The 24,984-nt window shown below is 42.2% G+C and overlaps 1 protein-coding gene across 5 annotated transcripts in view; it reads left to right on the top strand.

Moving 5' to 3' along the window:
* LOC119027990 overlaps nucleotides 1-19,637 on the top strand; it is a 31,548-nt gene extending 11,911 nt beyond the window's left edge. For 2 of the 5 annotated variants that reach the window (XM_037113440.1, XM_037113439.1), the window contains 3 exons: nucleotides 8,717-8,861; nucleotides 17,145-17,450; nucleotides 18,937-19,637. In XM_037113440.1, coding sequence (XP_036969335.1) covers nucleotides 8,717-8,861; nucleotides 17,145-17,450; nucleotides 18,937-19,095 — 610 coding nt within the window. In that variant the 3' untranslated portion in view covers nucleotides 19,096-19,637. Of the gene's footprint in view, nucleotides 1-8,716; nucleotides 8,890-17,144; nucleotides 17,451-18,936 lie in introns of those variants that run through there. The other 3 variants (XR_005077538.1, XM_037113441.1, XM_037113442.1) reach the window with 3 other exon arrangements.
* The last annotated feature ends 5,347 nt before the right edge of the window (nucleotides 19,638-24,984 follow it).

Here is a 24,984-nt window from a genome sequence, read left to right as displayed (position 1 = left end):
CAAAGAATAAATAAGGTTATATAGACATGAAATAGCAGCCTTAATGGTAGGAAATGAGATTAAAAAGGAGTCAAGATTACGGATGAAACTACGAACATGAAGATACGTATATATAAAAAAAAAAAGTTGCCTAGGCAAATAGAATTTCTTGGAGAGTTGTTGGAAGGATGCAAATGTACCAGCAATATACAAATGGCTAAATGCCTTCATGCCGTAGTCAGACCACAAAGAAAAAAACCCATCAATTAAGGAAGGATGAAAAACAGGGTTAGCTGATAAAGGTGCTAGGAAAGAGAAGGTCTGTAGACCAAAATAGCATTGAAATTGCTTCCAAATTTTAAAAATGGATTGAACCAAGATATTATTACAAAAAAGGGAGAGAGTAAAGCTAGGAGGAGTGTGGATGAGAGCAGTCAATGAAGCTGAAAGCTGTTTAGCTGTTCGGCTGAAAACATGTCCATACTCAGCCATGTAGGAGGAACTGGTGCCCCCTCCAGAGAAATCCAAAGCTGAATTACTCTAAGGATGGAAGCCCAGTAATAAAACCTCAAGTTAGGAAGGGCCAAGCCCCCAATGGTCTTAGGTCTCTGCAACAGCTCCTTTTGCAAACGAGGGACCTTCCTGTTCCATATAAACTCAGTGATTGATTTGTCTGATTTGTGAAAAAAAGACTGAGGGAGAAAGACAGGTATGTATTGGAAGAGGTAAGACAATTTGGGGAGGATGTTCATCTTAACCGATTTAACCCTGGCCACGAGGGAAGGAGGCAACAGTGACCACCGTTCAAAGTCCTTCCGTATCTGATCTAACAAAGGGGCAAAATTATAATCAAACCAATCTTCAAATCGGTCTCTAATCTGGATACCAAGGTATTTAAAGCCAAATGGAACCATTTTGTATGGGAAACCCTGAGCAGCATCTTGGGCACCTTTATTTAAAGGAAACAGCTCACTCTTGTCCAGATTTTGTTTATAGCCTGAAATTTGACTAAATGAACTAAGGATGTCAAGAGCAGCTGGAACTGAAACAGAGAGATTGGACACATACGTATAGTAATAAATCATTGGCATAGAGGGAAACCTTCTGTTCAAGACCATATCTTGTTATTCCAGTAATGTGTGGCTCTGAACGAAGTGCAATAGCCAGAGGTTCAATAGCAACAGCAAATAGAAGAGGACTCAGAGGGCAGCCCTGACGAGTGGAGCGGTGCAAAGGGAAATAATCTGAATGGGTGTCATTAGTTCTGACTGAAGCCACAGGGGATGAATAGAGCAACTTAATCCAAGAAATGAACTCCTGGCCAAAACCAAATCTCTCCAAAGCGTAAAAAAGGTAATTCCACTCCACTCTGTCTAAAGCCTTCTCCGCATCTAATGAGATTACGGCTTCTGGCCTCATTGACGTAGAAGGATTATAAACAACATTAATAAGTCGTCTGAGACTAAAGAACCAATGTCTGTTCTGGACAAAACCTGTCTGATCAGGAGAGATTATCAAAGGCAAATCTGATTCCAGTCACAGAGCTAATAATTTGGACAGAAGTTTTACATCTACAGATAAAAGACTAATTAGATGGTAACTTGAGCAGGACAGAGGGTACTTATTCTTTTTTAAGAGTAATGATATAGAGGAAAAAGGTGGCTTGCCCCCTCTGGGTTGGGGGAGAGCTACTGCCTCCTGGAGGAGTTTCAGTATCTTGGGGTCTTGTTCACGAGTGAGGGAAGGATGGAGTGTGAGATTGACAGGCGGATTGGTGCTGCGGCCGCAGTAATGCGGTTGTTGTATAGGGTCTGTCATGGTGAAGTGAGAGCTGAGTCGAAAGGTGAAGCTTGTGATTTACCGGTCAATCTACGTTCCTACCCTCACCTATGGTCATGAACTTTGGGTCATGACCGAAAGAATAAGATGCCGGATACAAGGGACCCGGTCCCGGATAAGCGGGTGAAAATGGATGGATGGGTGGATATGGAGGCCTGATTTAGGGTCTGAGGTATTTTAGAAATAATAAGAGATTCATTGAACATTTCGATCAAAATTGGTGCCAATTTGTCAAAAAAGGTCGGAAAGCCATCTGGCCTGGACATTTTCCAAACCGCATAGAAAATGTTGGCCATTTAAGGTCATCTATGGTGATTGGCCCCTCTAACCACTCGGCAGTATCAGCATCTACCCTAACCAACTCCAGTGAGCCAAAAAAACTATCCAGGGCGGACAGATCAGACCCAACCTCAGAGGGAAAGAGGAGGGAAACTGTTTAAACTGATCATTAATTTTTTCGGTTGGATCGGTTGTGACATCAGAAGGAGTATGAATTTGTGGAATCTGCTGAGAGGAGGAAGCCTGTCGAAGCTGATGGGCCAAAAGTTTGGTCGCCTTATCCCCATATTCATAATAACAATATTTAGCCTTAACCTCTTTATGCTCCTCAACCTCTTTAGTGGAAAGAACATCAAACTGAAGAGAGAAAAAAAAAATGGAGATGAATGTATAATGAAGAGACTGGGCGCCGAAGTAATCTCACCTCAACTCGTTTACTAAGTGAAACCGAAACTTAATGCATATACCAATGCATAGACTTATGGGTAGTGTAGTCTAGTGCTACACCATCTCCTTTTAGCTAAACAACATCTTTTTTTCAGAACAAGTCTGTATACTGTTATCAGAATATTAAACTCATTTCAAACCTTTTCTTTTATCAAACCTTTGTCAGCTCTTTTCTGACATCAACTCATCAAATTCTAAACATTCTTATGCTAACATTTTTCATCACAACACCTTTCTCTGGAACTCAGGAGCCTTGGAAAGTCTGCCTGACTTGGTGGTGGCTTCAAAGGAGTTCCCAGTGGCTCTTAGGTGGATTTTGTTTCTCCTTAGAATGCCCTTGTCAGTTTCTATTAAGTATGACCTTGGCATGTTCGCAGTCCCTAGAACAGTCCCAGGAACTTTCTCTGTGCAAAGTTTATAGTGTGTTGCTTCCTTATGCCTTCCTTCCTCAACCTTCCTGCAAAAAGCCTTTAAGTCAGGCCATTTTGAGTGACCTGACGAAGGGATGTGTGCAGGTTTCTTCCCATTAGTAACTGTGCAGGTGAGTATCCATGTTTTAATGGTGTGGCTCTGCATACTAAAGTGCTCAGATACTTGACTGTCTGCACTGCACGTTCAGCCTCGCCATTAGCTTATGGGTAGCAAGTGCTGCTCGTGTCATGTGGTTTCTTTTGCAAATGTTCTGAATGTCTCTGAAGAAAACTGTGGCCCATTGTTGGATACAACAGTCTCTGGATATCCATGATGAGCAAAAGCCTCCTTCACAGCAACTCAATTCAAATTTGTGCAGAGATACCTGGCCACCATAAAGATGCCTGAGCTCTGACACAGCATTTGGAGATCCCTTGGTGACCTACATGGAGTTTGTGAAATATTTCCCCTCTGAGTGTCTGAAGCATGACTATTCTCTCCCCTTTCATCACAGTGTCTCCAGCGAGATACAGCTCTGCTCTGACTTGCCAATAGGGTGCAATCCCTGAACTCAATCTGTGTCTGTGGCCATGCTGTTTGACAGTAGCGTGCCACCATTTGGCATGTCTCATCAGTGTCAGACTTGGGCAGAAAAAGAGGACTCAGATGCAGATAGGCAGCAGTAATGACAGGTTTTATTTTCTGAGTAGCAGATCTTCAGACAGAATGACAAAACAGGCTATGAAAATCTTCAAGTCTGGAGGACAAGACGAGGAAAGACAAACACAAAATAACGAAAAGCACCCTCGAAGGAGGACAAGGCTACACTGTTCTAAAAAGTCTAAATCTATGAAAATTTAACAAACAGAAATTCACTCAGAAGGAAGGCACACAGGCTATGAAAATTAACTACTCTATTCTATATACAAATTTACAACAGAAAATGCTCCAAGCGGAGGGAAAACAAACGCTATGAAAATCTAACTGAAGCAAAATTTCTAACCACAAAATTATGAACTCAAAATCAGTCTTCTCAAGAGGAACCTAAACAGAAAATTAAACTTGACAACACTTAACTATGGCGATGGCCAAGACTGTGAACAGAGCTGGATGTACTCGATGAGACGAACGAAATACTCTGGCAACGCGGACAAGACTTTATACACATGAGGGGAGGGAGCACAGGTGGAAACAATCAGGAATCAGGGGAGACGCCAGACCAGTGACACAAGAGGAAGGGCAAGTGATCTGAAAAGAGAGGAGAGTTGCTTTTCAAAATAAGACATGAATTTCACAAGACACAAAACCCAACCACAGGACATCCCTCACCGCGGTATGACAATCAGCTCATTGTTTTATGTTCTTTCTCACTCCTCATGTATGTGCTGATTCCCTTTCACCGGCTCGTGCAGCTTCACTGGCTCTCTCCCCACCTGCGTGACCGTCACCGTTGTTCTCTGCGGGTAATCACACTATCAGTATTGTCTGCCTGGAAAACATTGGGGAATTCATTACGTGGGAATAGCCAGGCAGGAGCTTGAAGAAAAAGGTCAGAGGAAGCGATGATGTCAGAGTGGAGGGGAATCACAACATCTGTGCTGTCATCACACTTGTGTTATCCTTTGCTAGACCTGATCTGTGCAGAGGATTCAAGGCTAGGACAAAGCCAGCCGAACCTACATTGAAGTTGAGAGGCCTTACATTGTTGGTGCCAGCAACAAGTACATGGGAGATGTGGATTTGTTGGACTCATTTACAGCCAAATATAAGTTCCCCATCAAATCCTGTTGCTGGTACATGTACATCTTCTGGCACGCCATCATCCTCTCTCAAGATGTCTAGCAAAGAGACAATGACCAAGAGACAGTTTCAGGCACAGCTAGCATCCTCTCTCATCCTGGTGAACATGGCGCTCCAAACTCCAAAGAGAAGGTGACCATCTTCAGGCAAAGAGAGCCCAGCAACAGTGACATCAGGAAGCCCTCTGAATGCTCAGAAGAGACCATCCAAGAGAAGTGCACACCTCCCATTGGATTTATGCAAGGACCTAGTTGCACATTTCCCAGTGTAGACAGGGACAGGACGCTGCAGACACTGCATTAAAGGATATACTAACACGCAATGCAGCAAGTGTGATGTTCACCCTTACAGAGAACAAGAACTGTTTTTGGGACGTCCACTATGAATGAAAGGCAGCCATGAAAAGGAAAAAAACAGAATGAAGAAGTCACTAGAAAATGCTGTTTAGTAGTTTTTTTAATCATTTCTTTTTTCTTCATAAAAATATGAATAATGTGCGATTATTATTAATGTAATATACCTTTATGGGGCTAAGTATGCAATCAACCCTGCAAATGAACCCTTAGTATTTCTGAATTGCTGTTCAGAGAATGTGACTACAAATACAGAAATTCTGCTCCCAACTAAGCCCAATGATGCAATATCACAACAATTATATAAAAATGTACATAAACATAAAAAAACTCTTTCAGTTCTGCATCAGAGGCCTCCTACAACAACAACAGGGTTAAAAAAATATTATTTTTTTTTAGGTTTTTCTATATTTGGGTCTTACAGTGTTAATTTGACAGCCACAAGGTTAATGACCTTGGACACCATTATACTAATGAAGCGAGAAGCCACTTTATGGGATTAACATGCAGAGGGAGGTCTCGGGTGGATAGCCACACCCTCTTGCCACTCTGGTAGTATGGGGCAGGAGTCTGGCTGCAATCCACAGCCTTTTCGTGGGTCTCAAAGCTTCTCATGAGGATTTGCCAGGCTCGGGTCCGTGTCCGGTGGCACCAACGGCATAGAGTGAGCACAGAGAGGACACTGTTCTCGTATTCCATGGAGGATAACTGCAGAAGCTGATATGTACACTGAAATGTACCATCCTTCCAGTTACACTCTGGGTCAGTCATTGTGGGGATAATGGCCAGAGGACAGGCTGACTGTGGCCCCTGGTCAGATGGGACATCCCTAGGGAAATCATAGAGCTGAAAAACATGGTGCAGAACTTGTTTCTTTGGCAAAGTGCCAGTATCATAATTTTTCTTTGCAGGGGAGAGTTTCTGAACAGAAGAGCACAGGGGATGCATTAGTTGTCATTCACTTACCTCTGGGACAAGATGGTGCCAATCCCTACATCAGAGTAATTGAGATTCAACTGGTCAAAAGGGTCTGGCAAGATGACAACAGGTGCGTTTTTGCAACTTTGTTTCAGCCTCTGGAAGGCAGTCTTAGCCTGTGGGCTCCAGGAGAACTAGGACCTGGATGAATTTGGAACATGCAAAGGGGCAGCTATGGAATTGAACAACTTAATACAAAATTGCAAATGCCAGGAAGAATTGGACCTCCTTCTGATTGGGAGGGGTCAGCCAGTTATTAATGTTATTGAAGAAAAAACAGAAGAAATTAAAGGGTGGGGGTACCTGCTTTTGATGGTGATTTGGTTGAGACCTCTGTAGTCAATGCAGGGTCTTAGAAACCAGTATCGGCTCGGATGGAAGACATCTAGATAATACCTGCTGCTGAAGCTAAATCAGTGCCATCTTTCATTGCCTGCATCTCAGCATGGCTATGGCACCATCATCAGGAAGGGAAGTGGCCTTAGATTGTTGAGGATTCATGTAACAGGAAGGCATGTTTGATAGATCAGGTGGGTAATCTTCAGAGGCGGGAGGTTCAGGTGAAACCATGACCCGAGCAAAGTAAACAGAAACTGGAGAAAGGAGAAACTGACTCATTGGTCTTCAGAGTCATTGATCTTGTCAAGGAAACAGCAATGCTCACAATCTGCTCCCCACCCCCTGACTTGCCTGTGGACCAAACTATGTGGGGGTTGTGGCCAATTAGCTGGTGAGAATAACTGGGGTTGTGTGGTGAGTGACCTTACTATACAAAGTAACTGACCATCCAGGGTGTCAGTGGGCATGGTAGGGAGGGCACCATCTGATATCAGTGTTTAGTTTTATGACCCAGACCGCTCAATCCACAGATATCCTGCTGTGTCCATGGATGTACAGGACCTGTCATCACAACCGTGATAATAATCTGTTACCGGTTTAAGAAACAACTGTGCAGTAATTGTGTATTCATACTGTGTACTGTGTATTCATCCTGTGTACTATGTATTTACACTGTATACTGTGTCTGCTCAGAGGCACAGGAAACATTTTAACTCACAGAATATGTTTATACATGTATTCATTATTTGCCTCCATATTCATTGATATTCTGAATGTGAAATCATTTTTTGGCTAAATATTTCAGCAAAATCTGAAATAATGTAACACATCAAACCCAGTGCTCAGGAATTATCAGCCTCAGGTATTTAAAAGAGACCATGAAAAGTTTCTGATCAATTATAAAGTTGTTTTTGGTCCATTTGTTCACCTCCAATCAGGCTCACACCTTTTAACTTTAAGTCTAAACCTTGATGTTGATACATTTGAGCTAAATCTATTATCTTTCTTAACTCCAGTGTGATACTCCAGTGATGTATCAGATACGTCTGATCTGCTGCAACCTTCAATCAATAAGTAAGGGATTGGTCGGCCAGTTAAGAAACTTCTGTGAAGGCAGCTCTCATGTGTCTTAGCTTATTGCTTCTCAGAGATTGTTCCTCACTCCTCAGAGCACAAATAAGAGCATTGGGAGGGCCTGCAAGATGGTGGACGGGAACACCTTTCGGTTCAAGCAAGGACTAAGGAAATGACAAATGACAGAAATTAGATCTACCTACAGACTAAATACAGTCAGAGGTCAGAGAGGAAGACAATGAGACACAGGTGAAAAACATTAGATAGATAGCTTTATTAATCCCCAAAGGGAAACTAGGTTATCATCGCAGCAGTTAATTCAAGAACAAATACAATCAAAATACAAGGGCAAATATAGAAATAATAAAGTACAACATAAAATAAAATGTTTAAGTAGCTATTAAATAAAAGAAAATACTGAGGTAAGTGGAACATTTACTCTGTGCCAGATGATAAAGTGCAGTATTTACATTTGTAATAATTTAAAGTATTTGACTGTTGTGGTATGAGGGTTATAAAGTCTGATAGCACCAGGAAGGAACAATTCCTGTGCTGTTCCTTTAGGGAGCACGGTTGAATTAGTCTGTTGCTGAAGCTGCTCTTAAGCTTGTCCAGAATTTTGTGGAGGGGGTGAGAGACATTATCCATGATTGCCAGCAGTTTTGCAAGCATCATTAGGGTGGGGCAGGCTACCACAAAGTTAAGAAACCTGACAGGAATAGGTAATTGACCAAAATAAATGTGGGAAAATGTGGAAAAATCACAACACTACCTTGTGTGCAGGCTACCACCAATGTATTCAGACAGGACGTCCTCAATTTCAAAAAAGTAGTTTGGACCTTCTCTTTGAGGCATAGGTTCACAGTTATCAATTTTACCATATTGATGGAGTAATCTGTCCTCCTCTCCATACTAGAGGAGAAGCAACACCCTGTACAGTAAACTGGGAAGCTAGTACTGTTAGCAGTTTCCACTTCTCATAGTAGAGATGCTTTAGTGACCATCCGAAAGAGTCTCAAATTATAAATTAGATAGTTGGGCTTAGAGAGAAAGAAAGAGAAATCAATTCTAATGGTGGTCTAGTTATACTTGTTTCAATCAGTCAACAGGCTCTGAACATTAAGGTGCTGCAGTATTATTTAGAATATCTGTGGACCACAGATATTTGTTAGGTTTTTAATGAAAAGGCCTCTATTTGTCTTTCTTGTTTCTGGCAGAATCAGTCGTCTCTTTGATGGAACGGAGCCCATAGTGCTGGACTGTCTAAAGCAGCACTACTTCATTGATCGCGATGGCCCTATGTTCCGCTACATACTAAACTTCCTCCGCACCTCAAAACTCCTCATCCCTGATGACTTCAAAGTGAGTGTCTGTCTAGAGCTTTAATCAGGTACTACTAAAGTTTATCACTGCAGTGTCTCTGAATAGTCCCAAATCACATGGAAACTATTTAACAAATTAAAGATTTTGATTGTTATCAAAACCAGATACCCTTGAGTTAAAATACCAATTACATAGGCTTTGTATAGTGTCCCTATTACCATTAAACCATGCTAAAGGGCAGAAAACTTTGAACTGACTAACATGATTTTGTTACATTGTGTTCTTTACTGTGATAACTTTCTATATAGTTATATACTATATTCTATATACATTCTACACATTTTAACTTTTTCAATAAACTACACTTATTATTTATACAGTAAAATTCAATCTGCATTGTTTTAGTCCGAATTTACAAGATACTACCACATTTAATATTACTTGTTGAATATTATATTTTTTTACATTATATTTAGCACTGAAAATGAACTCAGTAATTTTATTACACTATACATAAGATTAGATTGCCATGCATCAACTTAAAAAAACCCAGAAAATGATCCTGCATTAAGCAGCCTCACTGGCTGGTTGGTCTTTTACAGACATACATGATTCAAGACGATTTCATGACATAACATTGTTATGATGTAATGAGTTTTAATCTGACAAACTGTTGCAGACCTGCATGGGGTTTGTACAGTTCTTATGACAGTGGTGTTGCACTCAGAAACTGTGGGGGGCACCAAATTGTGCAAAATGCCAATTTCTGCATAATGTTGCTTTAAAGAAAATGTAATTATCTAACATTCTTATTCCTTAATTAATTGCGATGATTTGACAGCACCTAAAAGCATTAAGCATGTATATATTATTTTTTTGATCATTATGTCTTTCAAATAAGTCTGATAGCATGTTTTTGTTTGAGGAAAAGTATTTGTACAACTTTTTGGGGCTACCAAAAGCCACAACCAAAATTGCTTCTGCAATCTATTTCTCTCTCCATAATTTTCTATGGAATGGAAATTGTCATGGAAACAAACTCATGAGGTTTTCACAACTGCTCTTGAGGATACATTCAAGTTCTTGATATTTTCTGGATTGACTAACCTTCATTTCTTAGAGCAATGATGGGCTTTCATTTCTCTTTACTTAACTGAGTGGTTCTTGCCATATTATGGCTACTAAAAGTAGTTGAATAGGGTTATACACTGTATTGAACTGTGTGCCAACCTGAGCTCTGCACAACACAACTGATGGCCTCAGACACATTAAGAAGGCATGAAATTCCTCAAATTAACACTTGACAAGGCACACCTGTTTGTTGAAAAGCATTCCAGGTGTCTACCTCATGAATCTGATTGAGAGAATGCCAAGAGTGTGTCATAAAAGCCAAAAGTGGCTACTATGAATTAAAAAAAAATCATAATCTGCTTTGTTTTTTTATTGATCTATAATGTAGAAAATAATAATGAAGAAAAACCGTTGAATGAGAATGTGTTCAGCCTTTGAATGGTAGTGTAGTTACCAGAGCTAATTCTTGCTATATGTGGACTATGCAGGTGCACAGGGCCCCCACACCAACGGTAAAGGTGTGAAATGTACCTGGCACCTGGCCCGCTGATGGGTCTGATCTGCTCTCTACCGATTGGTGAGATCTGGTGTCTACCATGCCGCGTGTTGCTATGTTGCTATGACGACCAGTACTGCTAAGCGAGCGGAGGCGAGGCGAGTTGCGCTGAGGTGCCAGTTCTCAAATCAAAATCAAAAAGTGCATCGACAGCACTAAACAACCAAGAAAGAAAGAAACGCACAAAACTGAAACACAAAACTAACAAACAAATATATATATATATATATATATATATATATATATATATATATATATATATATATATATATATATATATATATATATATATATATATATATATATATATATATATATATACACTATATTACCAAAAGTATTCGCTCACCTGCCTTTACTCATTCTATGAACTGAAGTGCCATCCCATTCCTAACTCATAGAATTCAATATGATGTCGGTCCACCTTTTGCAGCTATTACAGCTTCAACTCTTCTGGGAAGACTGTCCACAAGGTTGAGGAGAGTGTTTATAGGAATTTTTGACCATTCTTCCAAAAGCGCATTGGTGAGGTCACACACTGATGTTGGTCGAGAAGGCCTGGCTCTCAGTCTCCGCTCTAATTCATCCCAAAGGTGTTCTATCGGGTTCAGGTCAGGACTCTGTGCAGGCCAGTCAAGTTCATCCACACCAGACTCTGTCATCCACGTCTTTATGGACCTTGCTTTGTGCACTGGTGCACAGTCATGTTGGAAGAGGAAGGGGCCCGCTCCAAACTGTTCCCACAAGGTTGGGAGCATGGAATTGTCCAAAATGTTTTGGTATCCTGAAGCATTCAATGTTCCTTTCACTGGAACTAAGGGGCCAAGCCCAGCTCCTGAAAAACAACCCCATACCATAATTCCTCCTCCACCAAATTTCACAGTTGGCACAATGCAATCTGAAATGTACCGTTCTCCTGGCAACCTCCAAACCCAGACTCGTCCATCAGATTGCCAGATGGAAAAGCGTGATTCATCACTCCAGAGAACGCGTCTCCACTGCTCTAGAGGCCAGTGACGGCGTGCTTTACACCATTGCATCCGACGCCTTGCATTGCACTTGGTGATGTGTGGCTTGGCTGCAGCTGCTCGGCCATGGAAACCCATTCCATGAAGCTCTCTGCGTACTGTACTTGGGCTAATCTGAAGGTCACATGAAGTTTGTAGCTCTCTAGCAATTGACTGTGCAGAAAGTCGGCGACCTCTTTGCACTATGCGCTTCAGCATCCGCTGACCCCTCTCCGTCACTTTACGTGGCCTACCACTTTGTGGCTGAGTTGCTGTTGTTCCCAAACGCTTCCATTTTGTTATAATAGAGCTGACAGTTGACTGTGGAATATTTAGGAGCGAGGAAATTTCACGACTGGATTTGTTGCACAAGTGGCATCCTATGACAGTTCCACGCTGGAATTCACTGAGCTCCTGAGAGCGGCCCATTCTTTCACAAATGTCTTGTTTCACAGTCTGCATGCCTGAGTGCTTGAATTTATACACCTGGGGCCAGGCCAAGTGATTAGAACACCTGATTCTGATCATTTGAATGGGTGAGCGCAGCATTGATTCCCTTTAAAAGTGCAGACCTGGTTCAGCAGATCAGTCATAGTATCTCCCGCCCTGAAGGCTGCATCTCACGCTGTCAGCAGCAAGCGCACCGCTGCAGTCATCCAGGCTTTGCTGTTGCCACAGTTTTTTCACTGGCCTGCTACGCTTCAGTCTTGGTTTGTAAGCAGGCACCAGCATGACAGATAGATGATCAGAACAGCAGAGGTGGGGGCAGAGTGTTGCCTTGTATGCATGTCGAGTTTGTATACACAAGGTCCAGCATATTCTCTCCTCTGGTTTGAAAGTCAACAACTTGCTTGAACTTGGGGAAAACAGCCTTTAAACTTGTGTGGTTAAAATCTCCTGCCACTACTACAAGATGGCATCATGTAGCCCTCCAAGTGCCCCATTAGCATTAGCTTTAGCATGTGCGCTAGGAGCTATGTGAACAACAACTACAATCCCTGCTGAAAAAAAAACAAAAAACAGCATAGATCAGCACCAAAACACAACATAGGCTGGTCTTGCTAGTGACTGATCACCAGCAAGACCAGCCTATGTTGTGATTTGGTTCTGGTCTATGCCGTTTTTTCCACAGGGATCACTCTGGTGAAATCCCTCTGCAGATAGAATGGCCAGCAATTTACGATGTGGAACTGTTTAGAGCAGGGGTATTCAATTAAAAGTCACTGAGTTCCAGTTACTAACATTTTCTCTAAGTAAAAGGTCCGAACCTCAAAAAGTCCAACATGTGTCTTACAGCCTACCCCACATTTTCAACAGTATCAAATTTTCATCACTTATAGTGTAGTATAGTAATCAGCTAGCTATTTTACCATAAATAAAAGTATTCCCAGGTGAAAGAATTTAAGGCCTTTATTTTAAGTAAAAACAAGTCAATATATTCAGAAAACAATAAATAAAAAGTGGCTCTTTTAGAAGACAACAAAGTGCAAACGAAAACCTCCTTTGAAAATCCTCTGACTTCTCTGATGAGGAAAGGATTCTGGATTAGCAGGAGGAGCTGCTGCCCAAGGCTGAAGGTGTCAATCCTTTTACTGTTTCCAGTTTGTTTATGAAGTCAACATAGGGACAAACATCTCTCTCACCATGAGTCTGTTCCTGCAGTTGTGGGAAGTGTGTACACTCTCCTTCAAGATCTTCTTTGAAAATGTCCAGCTTCCTCTGGAAAGATCAAACAGCTGTCATCAAATCGGCAACTGAATTTCTCTGGCCCTGCAGCTTTAAATTCAGCTCAGTAAGGTGTGATGTAATGTCAACCAAAAAAAGCAACCATATCCATTTTGTGCTCATCTTGCAGAGAAGAATACTGTGTTGGGGTTGTCAGGGTTGTCAGGGTTGTCCTCTTTCATCCGTGGCACAGCCCCCCTCTCTCTTCCCACCGTCTGTGGTGACTGAGACCACCTGTTTCAGATCTATATCTCTGTTTCTCAACATCTCATTTATTGCTACATATATGTCCTCTCCTCTTGTATGTGTCTGAAGTGGTGTTACACCCAGCAGGTCCTCACAGAGTTATTTCTTATTTTTGTGAAAAAAATCTCACATACACCAAAAGCTGGGCATTATCAGTAACATCTGTAGATTCATCAGTGGCCAAGGATATGCATGGGGCACTCTGAATAGCTGGATCAAGCTGTGCCAATACATAATCTGCTAATATTTCAGATTTTCTGGTTGCTGTTTGATTTTTTTTCACACAACTCGTCTTTTTGTTTCCCCCCAAATAATGTCTCAGCAACGGCATTCAAGCACTCCTTCACAACTGTCCCAACTGTGCTTGTTGTCAAGTGAGTGGACATTGAAGAGTAGGAGCGATGGTACTGCTGGTCTGGAGGGGTTAGCCTTAAGCCTAGCATGAATCCCAGCTTTCTTCCCCCTCTTTTGTTTATGTTTGCACCGCTTCCACTTTCTCCTCCTATGGTTGGCTGGCTTTGATAAGATCCCGTGCTGGCGTAAAATGTCCAAATCACAACCATTTGTCAAAGTTTTTGCAGCCTGCGTTACCCTGATTCTTAATAAAGTCTCTCCGCTGTAAATTTTTAATACTGAAAGTCTGGGACAGGTAGGACACCCGCTGTAATTTATCCCTGGAGGGGCCACTGCATCCATGCGTGCTGCCATCACCATAGCAACTATATTATACAATATACTAACTAGGGATTTGTATTTCCTACAACCTCACGATACGTATCCCGATACGGAGGCTAAGATACGATACATATCGTGATACACGTAAATTTTGAAAAATGACAACATCTTTTACACAATTAACAACAGTCCTTTATTGTAAATAAATTTAGGACTGCATAGTTCCAGGCCTTGCAGCTTACATTCAAGTCCTCAGACAGCCTTAAACTGAAATAAATAAAAAAAACAAAAAAACAAAAAAAACAAAAACAACAACAACTACTGTCAGGTTGGGGTAAAAAGAGAAGACTAAGGAAGGGGAGGTGGACCCAAACGCAGTTACTGGAGGCAAGATCAGGGAAACAAAAGGCGATCTTTATTTAAAAGCTGTTTACAAAAACCAAAAGCGGACAGACGGGGATGAAAAACAAAGTAGCAACCAAGAACGAGACAAAGTAGCAAAGCAAAAATGCAAAGTTCAAATCAATGTCAAAGTACAAATCAAACATGGAAAAATTGCAAAATAAATCCAAAACCTACCAAACAGGAAACAGGAGCAGGAGCGTGAACAAGAGCATGGACAAGAGCGTGGACAAGAGCGTGGACAAGAGCGTGGACAAAAGCGTGGACAAGAGCGTGAACAAGAGCGTGGACAAGAGCGTGGACAAAAGCGTGAACAAGAGCGTGGACAAGAGCGTGGACAAAAGCGTGGACAAGAGCGTGGACAAGAGCGTGAACAAGAGCGTGGACAAGAGCGTGAACAAGAGTGTGAACAAGAGTGTGAACAAGAGCGTGGACAAGAGCGTGAACAAGAGTGTGAACAAGAGCGTGGACAAGAGCGTGGACAAGAGTGTGAACAAGAGCGTGGACAAGAGCGTGGACAAGAGCGTGGACAAAAGCGTGGACAAAAGCGTGGACAAGAGCGTGGACAAGAGCGTGGACAAGGGCGTGGACAAGGGCGTGGACAAAAGCATGAACAAGAGCGTGGACAAGGGCGTGGACAAAAGCGTGAACAAGAGCGTGGACAAGAGCGTGGACAAGAGCGTGGACAAGAGCGTGGACAAAAGCGTGAACAAGAGCGTGGACAAGGGCGTGGACAAAAGCGTGAACAAGAGCGTGGACAAGAGCGTGGACAAGAGCGTGAACAAGAGCGTGGACAAGAGCGTGGACAAAAGCGTGGACAAGAGCGTGGACAAGAGCGTGGACAAGAGCGTGAACAAGAGCGTGGACAAGAGCGTGGACAAGAGCAGACAGAAAACAATGACCGGACAAGGAGTGAGGGGAACACAGAGACTAAATACACAGACACTAATGACATGACGAGGAACAGGTGAGGAGAGAGGAGGAAGGAAGCCAGGTGTGATAATGAGGGGGAGGAGCACAGAGGAACAGACCAGGAGGGAACAAGACAGACAGAGGGAGCCAGAGGGGAGAACATAGGAGAACTTAAAGGACACATGAGGGCATGGAAAAATCAGAACATGAGACACAAGACAAGGAAAAACAAAACACAGAACACAACAAGACATAGAAAAAAGGACATGAATCAAAACCCAAAACCAAAAACCAGATACAAGGACAGCACAAACAGGAGCTTTTAACATAAGGGCCAATTTTGTTTTTTATTATCTTTTACTTTCCCATCTTTCATCCTCTTCCAGGAAGGGTAGAGCCTTGAAGCGTGGATCCAGTGCTGAAGCCATGCACGGAAAGGGCTTGTCACTCACGCATCTCTTCCCAAGATCCATGGCCACAGCATTTTTGATCTCTTTTGTTGCTGCCAAGTCTGTAGCTTGGATCTCTGTGCTGTGGCATAGCTGAGAATGCAGCGGTGCAATGATGGATAACGTAGGGGTCTTCTCTTCAGACATGACATGAGTTGCTACTTTAAGTGTCTCCAAGGCCTTGGCAACATCCTCGGCACAGGACAGATTGGCGTCATTTAAAGTCCACAAGTCCTTAGCATTCTTCGGCACCTCTGCAGAGAGTAATGCAGCACAAATTGCTGGCTGCTTCTCTATGAGAAGTATAAGAGAATGTATTAATGTTTGCAAATTGATCAATAGTCTATAAAACTGAAATCAACAAACATCTATCATTCAGCTGCAGCCATTAAACTATGAAACTAAAACAGCAAGACACACTCAAGCAACAAACAACAAACAAGCATGCTGTGTAATCATGTTGGCCTGATACTATAGGCTTATTGCACTCTCACACATCGGCAATGCTAATACTTTAATTCCACCGAGAGGCTCGAATCAGCTTGTGATGAGCACAAAGAAAAGCAAGCAACAAGCACAGTGTTTAACAGTGTAAAACTAGCAGCAAATAGGACTTGGTGGTCGACAAACTCATAAAGCAATGTAGCTTATCATAAGTCATATGTCTCACTTTTGCTAGCATGTGTCTGTCCCCTTCCCCTATCCAGCTGGGTTCCAACAAGAAGATGTTTTCCACAAACCTCCACAGTTTTGGATGGGTCTTTTTAGGTGCAGTTGTTGGTGTAAGGAGCACTGGGAAGAGCACACATCCTTGACTGTCCAGGTGCTGGATGTGACTGCTGTCTGTCTACTGTCAGTGTGTCTCTTATTTAGAGACTGGTGGAGGCTGGCACAGAGCTGGGAGTGGAGGACTTCTGGGATTGTGTTGAGCGTTGAGTCCAGAAAAAGGATCCTTGTGTATCACCACGGGAGTCGAGGTGTTGCAGGTTTTAGTGTAGTATGGTCCTTGGCCAGTTGATGGGGTCATTCTGCAGTCCTCTCCACACTGACACAGGGTCATCAGTTATAAATTGTTTATCTACATGTGTATTGATCAATGCTTTGTTTATATTTGGGGGTTTGTGCTTACATCACTGTATTTTGTGTGTTCATGCGTAGATTTTCACTTGTTTGTAATTTCATGAGACATTCTTTTTTTCCCTTGTTTCTTCTGTCTATGTGTATGTGTCTCAGACCTTGTTTCAATATATATGATTTCTGTTTTTGTCTGTGTTTGCAGGAATACTCCCTGCTGTATGAAGAGGCCAGTTTCTTCAAGTTGGCTCCACTACAGGCAGAGCTGGAGCACTGGAGGAACAAGCGAGAATGCGGGAGGGTGTGTCTGGAGTGTGAGTGTGTTGTGATACATGTGGCTCCAGATTTTGGTGAGAGGATCAGTGTGAGCGCCCACCGGGATGTGATTGAGGAGGTTTTTCCTGAGGTGAAAGATATCATGTCCAATTCCCTGACCACCAGCTGGAACCAGGACTCCAAGCAAATCATTCGCTTTCCACTCAATGGCTACTGCCATCTCAACTCTGTCCAGGTACAAAAAACACTGATTTAAAATGTTAAACCTTTCAGCACCAATGTTAATCAGACAGTATTGGCTGACCTTTTTTTTCTCTCTCAGGATCTGTTTTATCAGTCAGCATGTGGTTAGGGCCACTGTTGGAATATCCCTATCTTTGATGCACCGTGAGCTGCAACAGCCTACCAGTTAGCAGAAATTTGCATTATATTATCGAAGAGGCACTGAGAACAGAGGAACTTCCTCACATATGCGGCCACCATTCATAAACTCTTTGACCATGTTTCCTATCTAGTGGCAGATCTAGCAAAACACCACAAAAGGACACGCTAACCATAGAGCAACACAGTCATGCATCATACCCACTCAACAAAGTGAAGCTCTACTAAAAGCTCATGGTGACCATTTTTACACATTAGGTACACAATTTCATTACCAACCAATTAAATATGCAAATTTCTAATACTATCTAAAGGTGCCTGCCTGCAAAGCTGGGGCTGATGACAATGCTACAACATGCCAACCATACAAACTACATCTCATGTCTATGTCAACTTCATGAATGCTGAGACTCTGAGAGAGAAAAAACTCACTGAACCATCAGCAGAAGAAGAGCAAAAATAAATGTCACTTTATAGAGCCATAACTATAAATTATGTGTTGTTGCTGTTTTAACAGCATAACATAACTTTCATACAGAATGCCACTGATAGTGGCTAATTAAATGTCTCTTTTACCTCAAAATTATTCCTGACAACCTTCATCTGTTTAATCTGTTTATCCGTGCAGAGGTTATCCGTGCAGAGGTTATTAAACCTAAGTTGAGTAAAGTTACATATCCTCAGGCTAATGCTCAGACACTTTTTAATTTTTCAAAGCCTTCTTTGTAGAGGTGGCTGCTAGGAGCTGTGGTCAGAATGGATGGACCTTTGAAAAACAGCAGTTTAATCGAAATCACTGATGGTTGTTGCTGTGTTTGATATACTACCATAAAACATTACACACTGTGATGCTCCCACCAAAGTCAGACAGTGCAGAAACAAGCGATATGGGGGCAGAGAGACTGAGAGACCCATCACCCTAGTGCAAGTCACTGTACCATCAAGATAATTTCGAAGCTGTTAGTTTAAGGTAAAACAGTTACATAATATTAATGCTATGATGGAATGAAAAAAGTATAGAGAGCTGAGGCACTCCAGTAGCTCAGGCGGTCCACCTGCATCACTCTGATTTTTGAAGATGCAGTGAAATAATGCAGAGCTCACAACTCATTTTGTTTTGTGAAAAGAACTGGTGGTGCCTCAGAAAGAAAACATTTTCAAAATCTACATCTAATGTCTTTAGATTGAGCCATTAAATGTTGAACCAGCTCCCTCCTTTGTCCAGGCGCTCTTCCTGACTTGAGCACTCCATTGGAGAAAAAATCTTAATGTCTTTCTCAAAGGCTCCTGGTCAAATCTCATTCTTGTGTTGCTGTTGTTTGCCTTTTGTGTGACTGCAGGTGTTGGAGCGACTGCAGCACAGCGGGTTCTGGATCACATGTTCATGTGGTGGTGGAGTTGACTCTTCACAGTTCAGCGAATACATTCTAAGGAGAGAGAACAGAGGCAGCCAACAGCCCCCCACCCTCATCCAAATCAAACAGGAACTCATGGACTGAACTCATCTGAAATCACCAAGGACATTTGTACACATATCAGCAACAATGTCCTGTGAAACTATGTGCTTAGAAAGCACATCACAAACCTAGAACAGGTTCTCTGCCCAATCAAAGAAATTAACAATTTCACCAGACATAAATACACAGTCTCCTATGCTGCAGTGAAAACCACTACATAGGTGACTGTGTTCAGGGGTGTATCTTCTTTGATAGTTAGTAATAGTTGCCACATTCATTTCAGACAGTACATTATACATTGTAATGATGAAATAGGTGCATCAGTGCAGGGACTGGCATGAAATTATGAGAAATGTCATGTAGTTTTTAGGTACATTGGCATTAGCATTTCTATTGATGCAGAATGGAGGCTAATCCATGTGATCTTTGACAAGGTAAATTACAATATTACAAGGTAAACTGACATTTTTTTTTAAAACACAAGGGTTTAAAAAACAGGAGTCTCACAGTCTGAGGAGTGAAGCTGCTCTGTAGTCTGGTGGTATGTCAGCAGATACTTCTGTATGTGTTGCCAGAAGGCAGCAGGGTGAACAGTCTGTGGCTGGGTGGGTGTTGTCTTTTAGTGATTCTGGGCTCCGTGTAGACATCTCACTTCACTGATGTCACTGATGCTCTGCAGATGGTACCAGTGATGTTCTGGTGGTTTTAATCAACTGCTGTAGAGCCTTTCTGTCCTGGTCGTGCTGAACCATGCCAGTTTGTGATGTTTCCAGGCAGGATGCTTTCTATGGCTCCTCTGCAAACGTTGACCAGAATCTTGCTCTGGAATGTAAGTGTTCTACATTTCTGTAGGAATTGGAGCCTTTTCTGTGCTTTTTTAAACCAGGGTGGTGAAGTGTGATGACTAAGATTCTCTGTGAAGGTGATTCCAAGGTACCTAAAAGTGTTCACGTGCTCCACCTCAGCTCAGCGGTTATTATGTGTTTTTGAGGATATTTGTATTTCCAGTTTGGCATCCTGATGTAGACAGGGGTGTGTGTCTTTGCCTCCTTTTTTATGAAATCAACAATCAGATCCTTGGTTGTTTATTGATTTATGGTACATGTACATTTATATTGTAATATATAGTATATTTCCTGCAAATTCAATTGGGACACCATTGATAACCAGATGTTAATGTCTGCTCTGGCTAATCCATTGAATTAAATACCTAACAAATTGAGGTGCTTCATCACATTGATGCAAAAGGTTGTGCTCAGTGGTTTCCATGCCAGCACTGGCATGATACCTTAAGTAATTTAAAATGGAGAACCACTACTGTATGAAATATTTTAACAGTTGTTTCATGGGTACAGTTGAGACCCTACCCTTTAGTCATCTCCACCATGGTCTTTGCTGAGGCTGGAAAATTTGCCTCATCCTCATTAGGGATGCAATGATAATACATTTTGATGGTGCGACTATAGTCTAAGGAAAAATCATGGTGTCTTGGTTTCACAATTATAATGCATATATTTCACAAGTATAGATTTATATAAATTGAGAACACTTTTTGATTTGAAGTTTTATGATTTTTAGAGAGTAACATAAGAAACAAAAGTGGGGTTAATTGTGAAATCAGTTAATTGCTGCATCGCTCTTAAAGCTATTCTCAGGAGCTAAATGTTGTGGAGTGCTACATCTCATAATCCGACTGCATTACTTTCACAAGGGTTTTTATGCAGTTTAAAAGTTTTAATGAAACTGTACTGTACTGTACATTTTGTTATATATGTGAAAACATTCTCAATCAAGATGCTAATGTGTTCTTTTGTGGATTTAAATAATGACAGATTGATAGTGTTATTGAATTTCTCTGAAAGGATCATCTCACTCATCTGTCTAGCTTTCTTCATCTGAATGCTGATAGGGACCCTTTTATGTTTTTGGAAGGCAATGACAAATCACACAATTTACAGCATATTATATTTATATTATATAGTTCTGCTGCAGTGTTACATAGAGACAAAAACTTTGCAGAGAATGCTACAAAAATCTTAAGGCAAACAATATTTTTTACAGCCAAGGCTACTGGTTGTGATGTTCTGTATATGTTATATAAGTAATGTACATGCTCAATGCAACTGTGTACAAGTTGCACTGGCAAATATGAGGCATGAACCATTTGTGCATGTACTGTTGCATTGTTTACTTGCAGAGACCATCAGTTACTGTACCTGGAGCAAATCTCATATATTTACATTTAATTAAGTATAAATATAGATCACAAGCACAGACTTCACTGTTGAAAAAAAACTCTTATCTGTACAGCCTTAAATTCATTTTTGGCATGCAGAATCTTTATTTTAGATGCACAATGTTTTCATTCTTTTTGAAAAATAGAGGCAAAAGATCCATGCGAATTGAGTTATTTTTCAAATATGTTTTATGGGCAAGATGGGGATTAACTCATATCCATGGAACAGTAACCTGAGCAAGCACTATTTATTTGTATATTATATTTTCATCATTTTGCTTTGTTATTGTAAGACATGTCATGATTAATAAACAAAAACTCCCACATAAGGATTTTCAAAGGATAAATGCAGACATCTCTCACAAGTTTTACTTTGTTAAGGCAAATCTCCACTGATTCCTCATGCTGTTGTCTGGACAGTTCAGACCTAACAAATTATTGTGTGTTGGATTTGGTGGAATTTAGCAGTGCAGTTCCAGGTTGCAACCAACTGAATACCCTTGTCCCACCATCCACTATTGTGGTCACTGAAAAAACACAAACACTTCAGGCCCCATCTTTCCAGTGTTTAGTGTGTCAAACAACATAACTGTCACTGCCCACATACTTCTATGCATCTTTTACATTAGCACAATGTTAAGCAATACAACCACCAGAGATTGCCACTCAGAGACAAATTGTTCTGCATTATCTTCCTCTCCCCGTCCTATCTACCAAATAGTTTTACACCCGAGTATTTGCCACTTTCCTTTTGTAAATCTGCCTCAGTTGGCTTTTTTGTACATATTGGAATCACTCGGTGGAAGTTTTGGAATCAAAATTACTTGTATGGCCAAACACTCCAAGGGAGGTCAGGCAGCAAGCCGCTTATCCACCAGGAAGAGCCCCAGCCATACAACGGACGATACGACAGCCACAGTAGAGTCGGACATACGGGATGTTGAACCAAAGAGCATTTTTGCTGAGATAGCTAAAATGAGTGCTACACTTCAGGGTGTCGCAGCAGACACTGCAACCATCAAAGTTACGACCACGGAGCTGAAGAGCGCAGTGAACAGTATACACGAGAGACTGGAAGAGATGGAGGTACGAATCTCTAAGCTAGAAGACACAGCTGACATGTTGGTGAGCGATAATGATGGCCGCGACATAAAGGTGGAAATGTTACAGTACAGTAATGTGAGACTCGTGGGACTGAAGGAGATGTATGGAACAAATGGCACCATGGAGGCGTGTGTGTGAAGAAAGTTTTATATGAGGGGCTCGACATCGATGTGGATGGGGAGTTTGGGTGGAGAGAGCGCACGGGATGGCTGCTCCCAGGCCAGGCATGGACCAGCTGCCCAGACCAGTGCTTATCAGATTTCTGCGATACTCGGCGAGGAAGAAAGTGCTTGCCTTGGCGAGAGAAAAGCGTGGTATATTGTAGGAGAACCTCAGACTGTCAGTGTTCCCAGACGTGTCAAGAGAGCTGGTCCTGAAGAGGAAAACGTTCACCGCAGCGAGGAAAGCTCTGCAGTGCCATAACATCAGGTGCAAGTTGGCATATCCGGCCACCCTGCGCTTTACATGGAATGGAAGGAGCTGCAGCTTCACCAGCGCCAAGGAGGCAGAACAATTTATTGAGGAAAACTCAGGACCTGGTGTAACGCAAAGTGAGGGCTGGGGTCGAGGAACAGCGTGCAAGCCAGACAGTGGGATTGAGAAAACAGGGCGCATGGACCAGATGGGAAGAAGCCATTAATAGGAAGATCTCATGACCTGAGTTGTGGAGGGCAGAACCCCACCACATCAAATTCCTTATTCAGTCTGTCTATGATGTCCTGCCCAGCCCGTCAAACCTCTTCTGTTGGGGTAAGGTCAATACTCCAGCATGTCCCTTGTGCCAAGGAAGAGGAACTCTGGAGCACATCCTCAGCAGCTGTCCCAAAGCACTTGGAGATGGTCGCTATCGCTGGCGCCATGACCAGATGCTGAAGGCGGTTGCCGAGTCCATCAACACTGCCTTTGACCAGAATAAGCACTTGCAACCACCAAGGTGTGAAATTTTATTCATGCGAGCTGGAGAACAACTACCCTCCCAACCGACAGCCCAAACAGGCCTCCTGGGAGCAGCGAAGGACTGGCAGCTAAGGGTGGACCTGGGAAAACAGCTTTGATTCCCTGAAAACATCATGGAAACCAGCCTTAGACCAGACATGCCCCTGCTCTCAGAGTCATTCAAGCAAGTCATTTTTTTGGAGCTAACGGTGCCCTGGGAGGAGAGGATGGAGGAAGCCAGTGAGAGGAAGAGAGAGAAATACGTGGAGCTGGTGGAGGAGTGCTGCAGATGGGGGTGGTGTGCGAGGTGCTTTCCCGTTGCAGTTGGAGGAAGGGGCTTTGCAGGAAAGTCACTCTGTAAGGCCTACAGCCTCCTAGGCATCACCGTAGCACGCAAGAGAAAAGCCATAAATGCAGCATCTGAGGCTGCAGAGAAAGCCTCACGATGGCAGTGGATCAGGAGGGACAAGCAGTGGAGCTTGTCAGTGGAACAGCTTCTTGGACACAGGCCGGGAACTGATCACTCCCGGTCGGGTCGCCTGGGTGAGGGGGTCTGAAGTTGAAAGACTATCACTGAGGATGTGTCCAAGAATCTGCATTACAAGATGTATGTAGCAACCAGAGGAGTACACTGTTTGGTTTGTATCCATTAGCAAGGCTGAATGGTCCAGAATTTACAGAAAACTCACAACATATTTCCATGTAAAATAACACAAACTGCAATAGTGATCAAATTATCCATAACTACAAGCAGAAACCACTTACATTTCCTCAAGAACGCACACATCATTAGGGAAACACAGAGTCCATGCAGCTTCACATGGTTTGCTCACTGACAAGTCTGCTGCTTTTTAGTGCGACTGAGCATGTCCTGACTTGTTCACCACTAGTCGTCTTTACACCAGTAGAGGGTGCTGTTGGACCTTGACCTGTAGAGCTTTTTTACAGGTTCTGTGGATGCACATAGGCTGGAGCAGTAGCACAGACAAAGTTGAAAATGTCCCCTTAAGAATGAATGGGAAAATGCCTCCCAAACTCCTGCCATTTTTGAAAAAAATGTAATGGTTATCACCAAAATATTTATATATATATATCTCACAGGAGACATTGCTGAACTCTGTGATGTCATTTTTTATTTCTGTAGAGTGAAAAATGACGGCGGCAGAGCAAGAGACAAAACAAGTAGTGTCTGCTCTCCCAGTACTTCAAGGTCTTCTGACTCTTTAAAATGTCGAATGGCGTCTGTAGCTCTAAGTATGAAGCACAAGAAGAGGTTGAAAGTCAATGAGTTTTGAAGAGGATTTGAAGATTTTCCCATTTACTTTCCATTCACACTAATTAGACTGCAACCAGAGCACCACCTATTGGCCGATTTGCACCAAATTTTACAAAAAGACTTATCAGTCCAGGGAACATAATTATGAACAGTTATGTGATAATCAGACAGTGTTCCGTAAAGATATGCAAGATGTGGAGATATGCAACACTTCCTGTTTTGAACATAATCTGCAGGAAGTTGTTATTTAATAACCGGAATTCTTTTAATATCCTTCTGTCAGAAGGGTCCACAGATGCTGTGTGCCAAGTTTTGTGCAAATTGGTGAAATCACCTGGGAGGAGTTCAAAAAAGTAGGTTTTTGACATTGGCGGGAATG

This window comes from Acanthopagrus latus, chromosome 11, assembly GCF_904848185.1.
Source record: "Acanthopagrus latus isolate v.2019 chromosome 11, fAcaLat1.1, whole genome shotgun sequence".
NCBI classification, from domain to species: Eukaryota; Metazoa; Chordata; class Actinopteri; order Spariformes; family Sparidae; genus Acanthopagrus; species Acanthopagrus latus.
Note: the sequence above shows the minus strand (reverse complement) of the source record. Positions and strands in the feature narration are given on the sequence as shown.